This window comes from Amblyomma americanum, chromosome 5 (assembly GCF_052857255.1).
Source record: "Amblyomma americanum isolate KBUSLIRL-KWMA chromosome 5, ASM5285725v1, whole genome shotgun sequence".
Taxonomy (NCBI): domain Eukaryota; kingdom Metazoa; phylum Arthropoda; class Arachnida; order Ixodida; family Ixodidae; genus Amblyomma; species Amblyomma americanum.
The window spans coordinates 86,471,290-86,486,100 of record NC_135501.1 but is presented as its reverse complement, the minus strand read 5'-3'; the positions used below and the strand labels follow the sequence as shown (position 1 = coordinate 86,486,100).

Below are 14,811 nucleotides of genomic sequence, written 5' to 3'. Positions count from 1 at the left end.
TGCACCCACCGTATACCCGTGAAATTCTTAATCTCAACCGCCCGCCTAACTTTGTCGCCCCTGCTAGGTTTGCCTTCTATTTGAATGCAATCTGTTACCCTTGAGGAGCAGTGGTTGTCTTGCGTTCGCTTTACATGCCCTACAAAAGCCCATTTCTTTCTCTTGATTTCGACTAGGATCTCACTAACTTGCGTTTCTTTGTCACCCACCTCGCCCGCTTCCCGGTGTCTTTTACGTTACACCTATCATTTTTCTTTCCATAGATCGTTGCGTTCTCCTTCACTTAAGCTGGTCCCTTTTCGTTATCATCCACGTTTCTGCCATGTGGAGGCAGAAGGTAGGTGAGTACTGGCAAGATGCCGGACAGGCCGCCTTTGGAATCTGAACCTCGCAACGTTTAACGCTACAACGTTATCCTGTGAGGATATCTTAGCGGTGCTTTTCGAACAACCACCTCCTATATACAGATCTTGTAGGTTAGGACAAGGCATTTGACTCAGCTGAAACCTCAGCAGTCATGTAGGCATTGCGGAATCAGGGTGTAGAAGAAACCTGATTTAAAAATACAGGAATATATCTATAGCGGGCGCGAAGGTACTATCGTCTTCCACAATGACAGCAATAAAATTCCAATAGTAGTAGTAGTAAAGACTTTTATTCGACCATAATTTATAGGCCGAGCATGTCGACCGCCTGGGCGACCAGAAGCCGCTGTTCTTCTTCCCCTTCAGCGCCAAGCCAGTCGAGCCAGGTGGTGATGGATAGAAAGGGTGGGGGGAAGGAACCCGACTGTTGAGCAGCCGGGCAATAGAAGAGGCAATGGGCCAGGTCCGCATAGATGCAGGGGCAGTTGGGACAGGAAGGGTCCGATCGATAGCGATAGAGGAAGAGGCGGGACGGGGTGATAACTGCATTCATCTGAATGTGCCGAAGAAGGCGAGACTCCGGCACCGTGAGTGATGGATGAGGAGGAGGGTAAAGGCGTTTGTCGAGGCGGAGCTCAAGGTAGACCTCTTTTATGGTGCGGTGAAGGGTGAGCCTCCCACCGTCCTCCGAGGGCTTGGGCCAGGGGATCAACGGTGCCCGGAAAAGAGTGTCGCGGGCGAGCTGATGGGCCAGCTCATTGCCGTCAATCCCTGAATGCCCAGGGACCCAGCGGAGGAAAACGATGGAAGGCTGCAGTGCGGAGACCGCTCGTTCGACCTTCTGTTGGAGAGAAGGGGTCAGGGTGCGTTTCTGTATGTGGTGTATAGCGGCTTGTGAGTCTGAATAGACTGTGTACTCTTGGAGAGAGGGAAGGAGGGCAAATGACTGGAGGGCATGCGCAATGGCGAGGACCTCGAGGGACAATGCGTCTGGAGGGTGTAGATACGGCCCGCTGGTGTGGGTTTCAGGAGATGGGAGGTGTGGATGGTACAGGGCGTAGCCGCAGGAACCTCGAGGAGCCACGAAGGAGGCATCCGTGTAAGCTACACCCTGGGTATCAAAGAGAGGGGAATGGTGCTGTGCGGCCGCATGACGACGTCCGGCGTGCAGGACGGGGGACATGTTGGTCGGGAGGGGAAGGATACGAAGATTGGGAGCGGGGGTGGGAATAGGAGAGGTAAACGGGGAGATTGGAATGGGCGAGATACCCGCTTGAGTCAATAACCACTGACCCTGACGGGTAAGGGAAAGCCGGGCAAGTTGCGAGTCACGATGGAGACTGAGAAGAGAACGAAGAGGATGGAAGAGGCCTGTGGCAAAGAGCTTAGTGGTAGAGGTAGTGATAGGGAGGTTGAGAGCTGCCTTGTAGAGGCCCACAAGGGCAGTCTCGAGAGCGTTAAGTTGAGTCTGATTGAAGGAAGCGTAGGGTGCAAAGTACAAGACTTTGTTGAGGGCCAGCGCGTGGGCAACGCGGCACGCGTGAGCCTCGTGGAGACCTGAGCGTCGAGTGACCACGCGCCGCAGGAGGTGAGTTACAGAGTGGCAGGTGGTGACAGCGCGGTGGAGGGCTTGCACATTCTTAGCCGCATGCAAAGGGAAGCCAAGAACTTTGCACTGTGTGACGACAGGAATGGGAGAGCCAGAAAGGTGGAGAGAGACGAAGTGGTTGTGTGAGCGCTGGTAGGAGGAACGGTTGAGAAGGAGAAGCTCGGATTTCTCAGGAGCAGGAGAGAGGCCAGCGGTGGTGAGAAAGGAGTCGATGAGATCTAGGCCACGTTGCAGGGTGTCCTGTACGTGACCGGGAGAGCCAGATGAACACCAGAGAGTGATGTCATCGGCGTAAAATATATGATGCAGGTCGGGAATTTCAGCTAGCTGGGAGGCGAGAGGGGCCATAGCGAGATTGAAAAGGGTAGGAGAGAGAACAGCACCTTGAGGAGTGCCACGGGTGAGGTGGTGTGGGTTAGACAAGTGGGTATCTACTCGAAAGCGAGCCACACGTTTAGAGAGGAATGAGCGGATATAGGAGTACATGCGGGAGCCACAATCCAAAGAGGCGAGTTGAGAAAGGATGTGATCGTGGCAAACACCGTCAAAGGCCTTGCGAACATTGACAGTCACAAGTGCGTAAATTTGAGTGGGTGTAGGGGACAGGAACGTTTGCTGGAGAATCAGAAACATGTCCTGTGCACAGACGCGGCGTCGGAAGCCAATGAGAGAATGGGGGAAGAACTCCCGTGCCTCAAGAAAATCAGAGAGGCGAGTCAGAGCCATTCGCTCAAGGGTCTTACCAATGCACGACGTCAGGGAGATTGGGCGGAGGTTAGAGAGAGAGGGAGGTTTGCCCGGATTTGGAATCATAGAAATAAGGGAGGATGTCCAGGAGCTCGGCAAGCAGCCGCTCTCCCAGGCCTCATTGTAGGTTTGAAGGAGGAATTCTTTGGCGCAGTCAGGAAGGTTACGAAGTGTGGTGTATGTAATGGCATCCTCACCGGGAGCCGAGCGTGTAGAATTAGCAGCCAGAGCAGATTCGAGCTCCCGGAGAGTGAAGCATTGGTCCAGATCGGGGTTAGGTCCACCTGAGTACACCGGGTAGGAGGGTGCCAGAGGGGGCGGGAGGTAGAGAGAGGCGAGTTGATCAAAAACTTCGGAGGGAGTCCCCTGAGTGAGGGCTTTAGCTAGAGTGGGAGCAAGGGCAGGCTTATTGCCAAGGAGGGATTTAAAGAGAGACCATGCGGATCGCGAGTGCAATGCAGAATCAAGGCCATCACAAAGAGCACTCCAACGAGAATGCTCGAGGGAGGCGCAGTGGGCGACGATCTCAGCCCGCAGAGCAGTGATCCGGGAGGAAAGTTGGGCATTGTGTGGTTGGGAGCGAAAGGAGCGTTGAAGACGTTTACGGCGGCGCCATAAACGGATAAGGTCTGGATCTGGGTCCTGGATTGGGTAACGAGAGCGAACGCGACGGCTACTGGACGTGAGCGCTGCAGAGATGCGCGACGTCCAGTCGTCGTAGGATTGAAAGGAGTCGGAGGCGAGATTAGTGCGAAAAGCATGCCAGTCAGTGTGAATAACCGGATGACAGCGAGGGATGTGGGAAAGAGAGGTGGTGATATGGATGAGAAAGTGGTCACTTAGAAGAGTTTCGGGTGTCACCTGCCAGTGAAAGGAAAGTGAACCCCGAGAGAAAGTGAGGTCGGGTGTCGTGGGGCGCTGTGAGGCAATGCCCGCTCGAGTAGGAGAGCCAGGAGTATTAAGAAGGGTGAGGTGGCGTTCCTGGGCCAGACAATGCAGGAGGCGGCCGGGTTTGAGGGTTTGTGGGTAGCCCCAGAGTGTGTGAGGGGCATTAAAGTCACCACCAAAGAGGAGATGGAAGGTAGAAGGAAGAGAGTGAAGGAATTTGCCCAGAGCAGAGAATAAACAGGAAGTGACAGGGGGGTTGTAAAAAGACAAAAGGACGAGTGAGATGCGGGAAGAAGGGTGGTAATAAACCACACAAACTAAATATTTAAGGAGGGTGGATGGGATGTCAATTTGCTCTACGAGCACGTCACTGCGTACATAAATAGACGCAAGTGGCGTGGCCGTAGTGGCTTGGTAGGCGCGGTAGCCTGGGACATTGCGGGCCGTCCGGGTCTCCTGGAGAAGGAGAAAATGAGGCAGAGAGGGGCGGGTGAGTAGGTACTGGTGGAGGGGGGTCTTATTGTGGCAAAGATTTCGGCAGTTCCACTGCACAATTTCGAGGTCCTCGCCAAACGCCATTTTGAGAGTGGAGAGGAACGCGATGGTACGCGTTCCTTCTTTTTTGCCGGGGGCAGTGACTCATGGACGGATTGGAGCATAGATGTGAAAGATTCCAATTGCTTTGATTGTGCTTGGAGGGTGGTAAGAATCTGGAGAACCGAAGTTTCCAGCTGAACCAAGCGAGTGTGATGTGCCTGTGTGGTGGTTTCGACAAGGTTAGCCAAAGGGGCGACCTGGGCGCTGGAGGAGGGAGTGGGGAACGTGGCAAGGTGCTCATTTAGCTTGCTAAGCTGGGAGGTAAGAGAGGAGGTGGTTGCCTGGAGGGTTTGAGTCAAGGCATGTACCTGCTGTTGTAGATCGTGGGAAATGCGCTGCTGCTCTCGCTGCTGGCGTTCCAGCATTGCGAGCCGGAGGTCGAAGGAGCGGCTCGCGTCAGTCAAGGATGGAGAGGGTGGTGTAGTGGAAGAGAGGGACGCCGGCACCGAGGATCCTTTAACTATGGCGGCGAAGGAGCCTGGTGGTGACGTGATCGGAGCTGATGGATATTCATGATTAGAGGAGGAGGACGAGGAGGAGGAGGAGGGGGTGGTGGGTTGAGTGGCCCGGCGCAAAGCTAGGCGTCGGAGGTATGCAGCTTTAGCACACTCGCGTTGTTTAGCAAGGAGGAAGGGGCAAGTGGGGTCGAGGGAGGGGTGGGTATTCACCTGGCAATGAACGCACCAGGGCTGGGCACACACATGAGCGGAAGGGTCAGCGGGTAGAGGAGCAGCACAGCGACGGCACTTTGCCGGAACGCTGTGCTGGGGGCATTGGTGGGCGCGGTAGCCTAGAGTGAGACAACGGGTGCAGGTGGGAGGCTTAGGTTTATGAGGACGGCACCGGAAGGCAACGCGTTTGAAATATACAAAGTGGGGGATGACGGTACCAGCGAACGTTATGAGCACTGATTGAGTGGATCCCATCATGCGAGCAGCGAGAATATCTGTTTTGAAAGATTCTAGTTCATGCATGAGCTCATCAGGAGTGAAGTGGCCACCGGCGTTATGGATGACGCCGAGGCATGAGATGGGAGGATGGGGGGAAAATTCCAATAGAAACGTGTCAGACAAGGAGGCACGATGTCGCCAGTGCTATTCGCCGCCTGTTTACAGGAGGTATTGAGAAGCCTGGATTCCGGAAAGTTGGGTATAAGAGTTAACGGAGGATACCTAAGAAATCTGCGATTCGCAGATGACATTGCCTTGCTAAGTCGATCAATAGACTAACCGCAAAACAGGATTATTGAGTTAGACAGGCAGATCAGTACTGTGGGTCTAAAAATTAATATGCAGAAAACCAAAGTAAAGTTCAAAGGTCTAAGAAGTGAACAGCTGTTTAGAATTGGTAGCGATGCTATGTAAGGGGTAAGGGAATACGTCTGCTTAGGGCAGGTAGTGATTGCAGATCCGGATCATGAGATGGAAATAAATAGAAGAATAAGAATGGGGTGGAGCGCATATGGTAGGTTCTCTGAGATCTTGAATAGCAGTTTACCAATATCACTGAAGAGAAAACGGTACAACAGCTGTATCTTGCCGGTACTCACCTACGGGGCAGAAACTTGGAGGCTAACCAAAAGGGTCCAGCTTAAGTTAAGGGCAACGCAGCGAGCTATGGAAAGAAAAATGATAGGTGTAACATTAAGCGACCGGAAGCGGGCAGAGTGGGGGAGGGAAGGAACAAGGGTTAATGACACCCTAGTCGAAATTAAGAGAAAGAAATGGGCTTGGACAGGGCTTGTAATGCATAAGAAAGAAAACCGCTGGCCCTTAAGGGTAAGGAAGTCGATTCCAGGAGTAGGCAAGTGTAGCAGGGGGCGGCAATAAGCTAGGTGGGCGGATGGGATTAAGAAGCTTGTCGGAATAGAGTCGCCGCAGCTGGCAGAAGGACAGGGTTAATGGAGGCACATGGAAGAGGCCTTCGCCCTGCAGTGGGCGTAGTCAGCCTGATGATGACGAAGATGATGATGATACTTGGGTTTTTATATCGGACGTTAACACAAGATTGGGTGCTATATCAGAGGTTTCAGGTTGTAGTCTTTCTGCTGGCTACTGCCAGACGGCAGTCGCCATTTTCCGATTGCTAACAGACACTTCTACGTCTAACGCATTACCAATAGAACAAATGTGAAAGATTCTCGCGTTTAGCCCCTGGGGTGGCTCACTGGTTGTGGTGCACGGCAGATGACCCGAAAGACGCGGGTTCGATCCCGACTTTGGCGGTCCGATTTCGATGGAGGCGAAATTCTAGAGGCCCGTGTATTATGCGGTGTCAGTGCGCGTCAAAGCACCCCTGGTGGCCGATATTTACGCAGCCCTTCACTACGGCGTCCCTCATAGGCGGAGTCATTTTGGGACGTTAAACGGCCATAAACCAAGCCATTCTAGCATTGCGGAAGTTCGTAGCTTTGTGCATTTTAAGTGCTCTCTCCACATCACTCTGAACCTGTTGCGCGGACGCAGAAGAGAAAACTCATCCTTCGGAAAAATTCCTCGTCGCCCGGCCAATGGCGCCGCGTGCCCCGGCAGGAGGCTGAGAGAGGACTTGTACTCGCACCCCGTCAAGGTAGAAAGTAAATATGTGGCGCGGCACGTCTATAAGAGAAGGACGACTAGTGTAAGAGGCCAGTGCGTGTCGTAGAGATGCCACTTGCGGCTTCTTAGGAGTAAGTGCTTCCGCACATTTCATGGGGTGAACACCTCTGTTGGCCAGGCGGCGGACTACGAAGGAAGTGCGCGGTACCAGCCGAAACGGCAACTTCCGTGATCATCCTGTCATCGCAGAGCTCAGTGAACAATTTGTGCGCCTTTATTAGTGCACAGCTGTTTTCAGATCCCTTTGTGTACCGGAGCCTCTCTCAAGTTTAGCTGCATGCAGGCGTTTGTATCAGCGATTTTTATTTTTTTTTGTCATCTTTCTGCCATGTAAACTGCTGCTCAGTAAGCCTTTATTCCGGAGTCATTGCCTGCACATTTTGCACAAAACCCCCCCTTTTCACTTATAATTTGGGTACTGCTGAAGATGCCACGCTAAATCGATGAAATGTAGACGGTGAAACCGGAAAACCTGCCCCCACGCGTTCTAAGCGCGTCGTTAACCTCTACTTTGTCTGTGTGCGCAGTGCCCTTTGTCGTGTAGACCCCTCGCGTGCATCTAGAACGGCTATTGCTTAGAATACTCACCGGGCAGCGCATCTGGCTGAAGCTTCCCCGTGGCAATCATGACGTCGCGGAAGTTCAGAGGGGCATAATACACACTGCAGATGACTTTGCCGGAGGTACCGGAAGGTGTCGTGTAGCGCAGAGAAGACTCGTACCACTGGAGGCTCGACAGGTCGCCACGGTTCGCTACGTGTAGGAAGGCGTACTCCGTTGCCTTCACTGTGGCGCCACCTGCAGAGAACGCATGCATTTTAAGGATGCTTATATGCCAAGCTAAGTGGAGCGAGATAAAAAAAAGAAAACAGGGCGACGAGACGGGAAGAAAAGTAGGCGACACCGCACAAGGCGTTGTACAATGTTGTTGTAACATAAAATTTGACGCTCTTGTGAACGTAACTTCGCCTGAAAAAAAAGGGGGGGGGGGGGGGCAGACTAAGCAACATGTAGCACAGGAAGAACTCTATATCGCTTCAGACAGGTTCCTCTTCCTGTTCAGTTTCGGACCATATCCAAGCTCTTGGAACGCATACCCTACAATACATGCTGTCTTCAAACATAGGGAGCGAGAATACCAATGAAACCAGAGAACTTTTGAAAGAACGCAACATTACACGGCGAGAAGTGCGCGCCAAGTCATATTTCGGAACGTCGCATCCTTGTCGTTTTCTGTGTGATCTTCGCCCTTTTTATAAGGAATCTTTTAGAAAAAGAACATCCGTGGCGCTCGTTTAACAAGTATTGTGCTCTGGCTTACTACGTGCGTAGATAAGAACGTACGCAGATAAGAAAATAGTTGTACGCAGGAATCATATGCAACTCCGTGTCATGACTTTCCTTTTTTCTTCCCAATACCGATTCTGGCTCTGATATCGCATCAACAAAAAGCGAGATTTCTCTGCAACACCCTCGTAATCGTCTTGAATGCTTTGTACAGTCGAACCAGAAAATATCGAGGTCGGAGGACGACGAGAAACAATTTGACATATCAATTATTATAACGTTGGACTGTCGCGATAATGTTGGTGACGTTGCAGCTGGTGCGCTGTGGTGGCCTCGTTTTTGAGTGCTCCCTGTCTGCGGCCTGTCGCGCCGGCTGCATAGTTAACTGATTTAACGACAGTATATGTGTATTCCTGCGAACGCAGTGCCCAGCGACCTAGACAGCTTGAACCGATTCAGTCATGCCTTTAGGCCCAACGCTACCTAACAACGCATGATGGACTTGCTCCTGCGTAGCTTCAGATGCATGACGACGTGCTTTTGTGCCACTTAGATGACGTCGTTGTGAACGTAACAGACCACCTACACCTTCTTTCTACTATAGTTTCCGTCTTCCACCGCGCAGGTCTCCAAGTGAACTCCAAGAAGTGTACGTCCGGCCAGCGCCAAATTAAGGTCTTCGGCCACTAGGCTGATGCTTCTGGCGTATGCCCCGACCCTAACAAAGTTCCTGCCATCCGCGACTTCACCACCCCAGTTCCTCAAGCGATATGCGCTGTTTGCCCACGCTCTGTTTGTATTTTCGCCGCTTTATGAATAACTTCGCCGACTTGTACTGTCCCCTTACCACCCTACTGAAGAAGGATGCACCTTTCTCTTGTAGCACTGACCAAGCTCATGCCTTCGCAGCACTTGTTGTTGCGCTCTCACCACTCCACCTGTACTGGCCCATTTCAGCCCCACAGTGCCTACGGAACTTCGCAAAGATGCCAGTGCTCATGGAATTGGCACCATCCTTGAGAAGCGGCAGCACGGCACTATAGTATGATTGACAACGCCAGCCGACTACCCTCTCCCGCCGAACGTAGCTATTCAATTACGGAGCGGGGCACCTTCCACTTGTTTGGCGTCTACGTAATTCTGCCCTTATTTGACTGGACGACCCATGCGCGTCGTTAACGACCATAACGCTTTGTGTTGGCTGTCCTCTCTTAAAGCACTATATATATTTAATTTTGTTGCGCGTTTTCATCTGTCAAACGATGCGATAGACAATACAATACATGAATTACCGGGAAGTGTTTGTCTACAACCGCTAAATAATTTTTAATTGAATTTCTTCTCTCATGATACTTCAGTTTCGGTTTCATCAAGCGACGGATGACCCTGACGTCAACTTGATGCTTTGGTCAAGTGATCCACTAGAAGAACTGTAATATAATCGTTTATATGTACTTTTAATTCACTACGACATTTATTCCAGCCTTTTCCAAGGCCTGGAATGACAGAAAATGACCTCTCAGCAATTACATTAAAGTTTCCCTAGTGAATCACGTGACCAAAACATCAACTTGACGTCACAGTCATCGTTCGGTCGATGAAACCGAAACAGCGTCAAGAAGGAATTCAATAATAAATTATTTTGTGGTCGTTCACGAATACCATAGGGTGCTCATGTATATGAATGTCGAACGCACCGAAGAAGTCGCGCAAGCAATAATTTGGTGCCTATAGTCCTTTAAAGACCCCACAGACCGTCTATGTCACTGGGCGTTGCACTTGCGGGAATCCGCAATTACCGTCGTATGGAAGTCCGGCCGACTGCACCAAGACGCTCACGCTTTGTTCCGTCATTCCGTTGATCCTCCCGATTCCCACAAACGCGAAGCCGACGATTAAATTTTGTTCGTATCGGACTTTCTGCACATTGGCGACGAGCAGCACCGTGATCCATGTCTGCGCCGCATAATCGACCGCCTCCGCAGCGAAAATTCCGGTCCTTTTCTCAAACTTTCTGGTGCTCCAATACGATGCTCTATACAGAGGCAATATATTACCCGGATAACGCCTACTTCTTGCTCGTCGTCTCCACCAATCCTCGTTCCACTTTGCCCGCCCAACTTCATAGTGCCGCTACTGCAGGGCACCTCGCCTTGTCACACACGTACGACAACCTGCGAATGCGGTTCTTCTGGCCTAACATTTACTGCTCTCCGCGGCTACGTTGCTGCTTGCGAGCAGTGACAACGACGGAGAAAGTCCCAACCTCCGCCCAGTGGCCAGCTTCAGCCCATCGACATTCCAAGTGACCCATCTTGCCATCTTGGTCTCAACCTGCTTGGGCCTTTTCCCTTATCAACTTCCGGGAACAAGTGGATTGCAGTCGCAACTGATTACACTACCCGGTATTCGATAGGGTGAACTATCCCAACCCACTGTGCCTCCGATGTAGCCTACTTTTTTCTCCATGACATCATCGTGCTTCATGGCGCTCCTTGTCAACTGCTCACGAATCGACGCCGCTGCTTTCTTGCTAGAGCGGTTCATGGCCTTTTACGCTCATGCTCCACCCGTCACAAGTTGACGACGGCCTACCGTCCCCAAACAAACGGCTTTACTGGGCGCCTAAACAGCACTTTGAGGGACATGCTGTCAATGTATGTTTCGGACCGCCATCATTTCTCGGACATCAGTCTGCCTTTTGTGTTGTACGCCTACAATTCAATCAATCATGCAAAGGAAGCTTTATTTCATAATTCAAAAAAAAATTGTACAAAATATTTGGACCGATAGCCTACATGGCTAGTGTCCGGTCCAATACAAATCAAGTCATTTATGCATTTAGGCAACCACATAAATATGTAAAGTGAGAAAAAAATGAAAACAGCGAATTAACACAGCAAAAGCATCCAGTGTCCGATCGCATGCAAAAACAAGGCATTTTGGCAAACGTACAAGGAAGGTATACACCGGCATTTTAAGAAACACAGAAACACAAAAAGGAAATCACATGATTACTTGATTATGCAAGAAATATAATTTAGAAGATAGTTTAAAATTTCTGGCAAGCTTTATTTCCAATGGCAATGTATTCCAGACTTTCGTCCCAATGAACTCAATTAATCTCTCACCGTATGTGTTGTGATGGATCGGAAGATTAAAATTACCATTGGCAGCATGTCTTGTGTTGCGAACAGGCAAAGTGAATAAGCACATCGGCAGTGGAGAGTTAGTTGTTAACATGCAGTTTACTAGAAGGGAGATTTTGTAGTCGCGTAGGGCGGAAAATTTTAGTACTCGAACTTCTTCAAACAGATTGTTACTTGGATGATGCAATGGAGAATATGTTATAATCCTTAGTGCTCGCTTCTGTAACCGTTGCAGAGGTGTGAGATAAGTTGAGTATGTGTGGCCCCATGATTCGCAGCAATAACTCATATGACAATGAACGAATGAGAAGTACAAGCTTCGTAATATGTTGCGAGGAAAGTATTGTTTAGCCTTAATAAGGACGTAGCAACCAAACGCAGCTTTATTACAAACGCTGTTCACTTGATTCTTCCAGTTAAGGTTATTGTCAAAGATAACACCAAGATATTTAAATGAAGGAACTGATTCGATTACACAATTGTTCAAGGAAATCCTAATATGGTTAAAATCAACGTTTCTTCTTCTTGTATGGAAGACGACATATTTAGTTTTCGCAACGTTCAATGTTAATCTATTGTTACTGAACCAGTTGGAAACAGTCATTAAATCCTGCTTCATGTCGTCTTGCATCGCAGAAACCGATTTACCTGTGAATATGAGGGCCGTGTCGTCTGCATACATGAGAACCTGCGAAAGCGAGACTGAACCTGGAAGATCATTTATATAAATGGAAAACAGTAGAGGCCCCAGGACAGATCCTTGGGGTACTCCGCATTTTATATAGCTATATGTAGATTCAAGGTTGTTAATTACCACTTTCTGTTGTCGACCTGATAAGTAACTGGTGAAAAATTGCAGTGTGTCATCAACAATCCCATAGGCGGCTAGTTTCTTCAGTAATATTGGATGTGATACAGTGTCGAACGCCTTCTTCAGGTCTAAAAATATACCAATTGCGATTTCGTTTTTATTAAGAGCTGAATTTATCAACTGGGAAAGCGTTAGAACGGCTGTAGAGGTCGACCTGTTTGGGACGAAACCGTGCTGCTGGTGACAGATGATGTTATACAGACTAAGAAATATTTTTAGTTGAATGGCAATTAGTTTCTCAAAAAGAGTATTTAGAATGCTTAGTACAGATATTGGACGATAACTACTTGGGTTGTTTTCGTCTCCAGATTTATAAATAGGCACAACGTTCGCGATTTTTAGAATGTTTGGGTAGCAACTAGTCTCTATAGCATGGTTAAATATATGGCATAGTGGGTTGGACAGAATGTCGATATTATGCTTTAAAACTGCAGTCTGAATACTGTCGTGCCCAGCCGCTTTATTAACTGGCAGTGCGAAAAGAGAACTGGTTTGCAAGAGATTCACCAACATTGGAGAAGTAGCTATTAAAGTCATTGACTACCTGTATGGAGGGGTCGTTACGGGTAACGCGTTTCTTCGGTCCAAGTCCTGTGACGTCCTTAACAATTTTCCAAACTTGTTTCGAGTCAAGGCCAGGTTTCGTGACTAAATTACTGTAATACATTTTTTTCGCTCTCCTCATCATCGTAACAGACTTATTCCTATAAAGCTTGAATTGACCGTGATAATAATTGTTTGTTTTGTTTTGCTTCCATTTGTGATAGAAGGAGTCTTTTTTCTTTAGAACCGCAAGTATATGATCAGTTATCCACGGGCACACAGCTTCTTCGTAGTTACGACGTGTGCATTCGCGCTTGGATTTCATTACGGCATTTGATACGCAGCGGATAAAATTTTCACACTCTATATTCACATCACTGTCGTACAATTTCACAAAATCAATGCTCTGCAAGAAGTTTCGAACGCAGGCGTAATTTACTCGAGTTCTTTTGTCTCTAGAATCCGTTTTGCAATGCGGATATAAGTAAGTGCGTGGTAAACACATGAAAGTCGGACAGTGATCAGCAATAGCTATATCACAAACGCCAGCGCGTACAGTCATTTCATTGTTGCAGAACATATGATCAATAAGGGATGCAGATGTCTGTGTTATACGAGTAGGTGAGGAAATAACGTTTTTAAGGTTAAATGACTGCATGAGAAGCAGGTAGTCGCACTCGGAACATCCATGTTTTAAAAGATCGATGTTGAAATCACCGCATATAACAAGTGGAGTATTGGTTGTCATTAGTGGGTTGAAGATAGTTTCCATATCCGAGAGAAAGTTCTTTACGCTTGCGTTGGGAGGCCGGTATACCACACCAATGTTAAGTCCACAGCCGAGGTGTACAAAAAGAGATTCGACAGACTGCTTACTACATGAGCTATCTTTTACAACCTGGTAATCAACACTATTCTTTATGAAAAGCGATACACCCCCACCGCGTGATTGGAGGCACCTTGGTAAAGATATCATGGCATATCCGGGTATTTCAGCGGTTTCATTTTCCTTTAACCATGTTTCTGTAATTGCAATAATGTCGTAATGAAAGGAGAATTGTGATAAATAGGAAAGAAGAAGGTCTAAGTTTTTATGTATGCTGCGGATATTAAAATGCAAAATAGATATGTTTTCCCTTTCTATCCAGGTTTGCTCGATTTGCTTTACACAAACAGCCATTGTGTTAGAGAACTTGTCGCAAGTCTTCTGCACTTGTCACGTGAAGAACATGTGAGTTTTCAACTTTGCGCATCAAAATTTTTCCGTCTGACACCCACGTGAACTTCCATTTTTTCTCTTTCTTTGCTTTCACCGCCATTCCCAGCAATACTTTATTAGCAGGACATAAGTGCTCATTCACAAAAACGGGCGTATTGCCTTCAAAACCCAACTGAGAAACATTAAGCCTTTGCTTCTTTGCAGCTTTCAGAATTTTATCCCGCACTGTATGGGAAAAAAACTTCACAATTATGTTCTGTTCATCTTTTTTCTTTGTAGGTACACGATGAATAACTTCAATGTCAGACTCGATCACTTCAGTGTTCAGGCATCCAGAAATCGTTTTCATGGTGGAGATGAGGTTCTCGTCCGCAACCACAGGAACACCCTTTATCACCAGGTTATTCGGCGACTGTATTGTTGCATATCAGTCAACTCTCTCCGGACTTTCTTTAATTCTGATGTCAAATTCCCCACACCATGATACCACCGGACACTCCCCGTTCTATCATATCTACTTTTTGGCCGCGACCCTTTGCTACCCTTTTCTGCTTACTTCCTCATCGCGTTTTTCCCAGTAGCTACGCTTCTCACGCGATTGGCTGGGCTGACGCCGCCCATCAAATCGCTCGGGATCGTCTCCATGCTTCTCAGACCGCTCAAATGGGCCGTTTCGACCTTCGCCACCGTGACGCCCTCCTGTCTTCCTTTTCCTCGCTCTTGCTTTCTGCGCGTCGTGTGGCCTCTATAAGAAACTTCTGCCCCGTTACGTGGGTCTTTACCACGTCTTGCGGCAACCGAACAATGTTACCTAAGAAATCCCGACCCTGCACCCCAACTCTCCTCTCCCATCCACCGAGCTCGTGGATGTCGCCCGTCTTGAGCCCTACCAATCGAACTCCCCGATTGAGGACGCAGAGGGACTGTGCTTCGCCTGCC

At 48.9% G+C, this 14,811-nt stretch overlaps 1 protein-coding gene across 1 annotated transcript in view; it reads right to left on the bottom strand.

The window, feature by feature from the left end:
• LOC144134031 (fatty acid synthase-like) overlaps positions 1–14,811 on the bottom strand; it is a 134,087-nt gene that overhangs the window by 35,520 nt on the left and 83,756 nt on the right. The window contains exon 17 of the mRNA XM_077667039.1: positions 7,392–7,601. Coding sequence (XP_077523165.1) covers positions 7,392–7,601 — 210 coding nt within the window. The remainder of the gene's footprint in view (positions 1–7,391; positions 7,602–14,811) is intronic.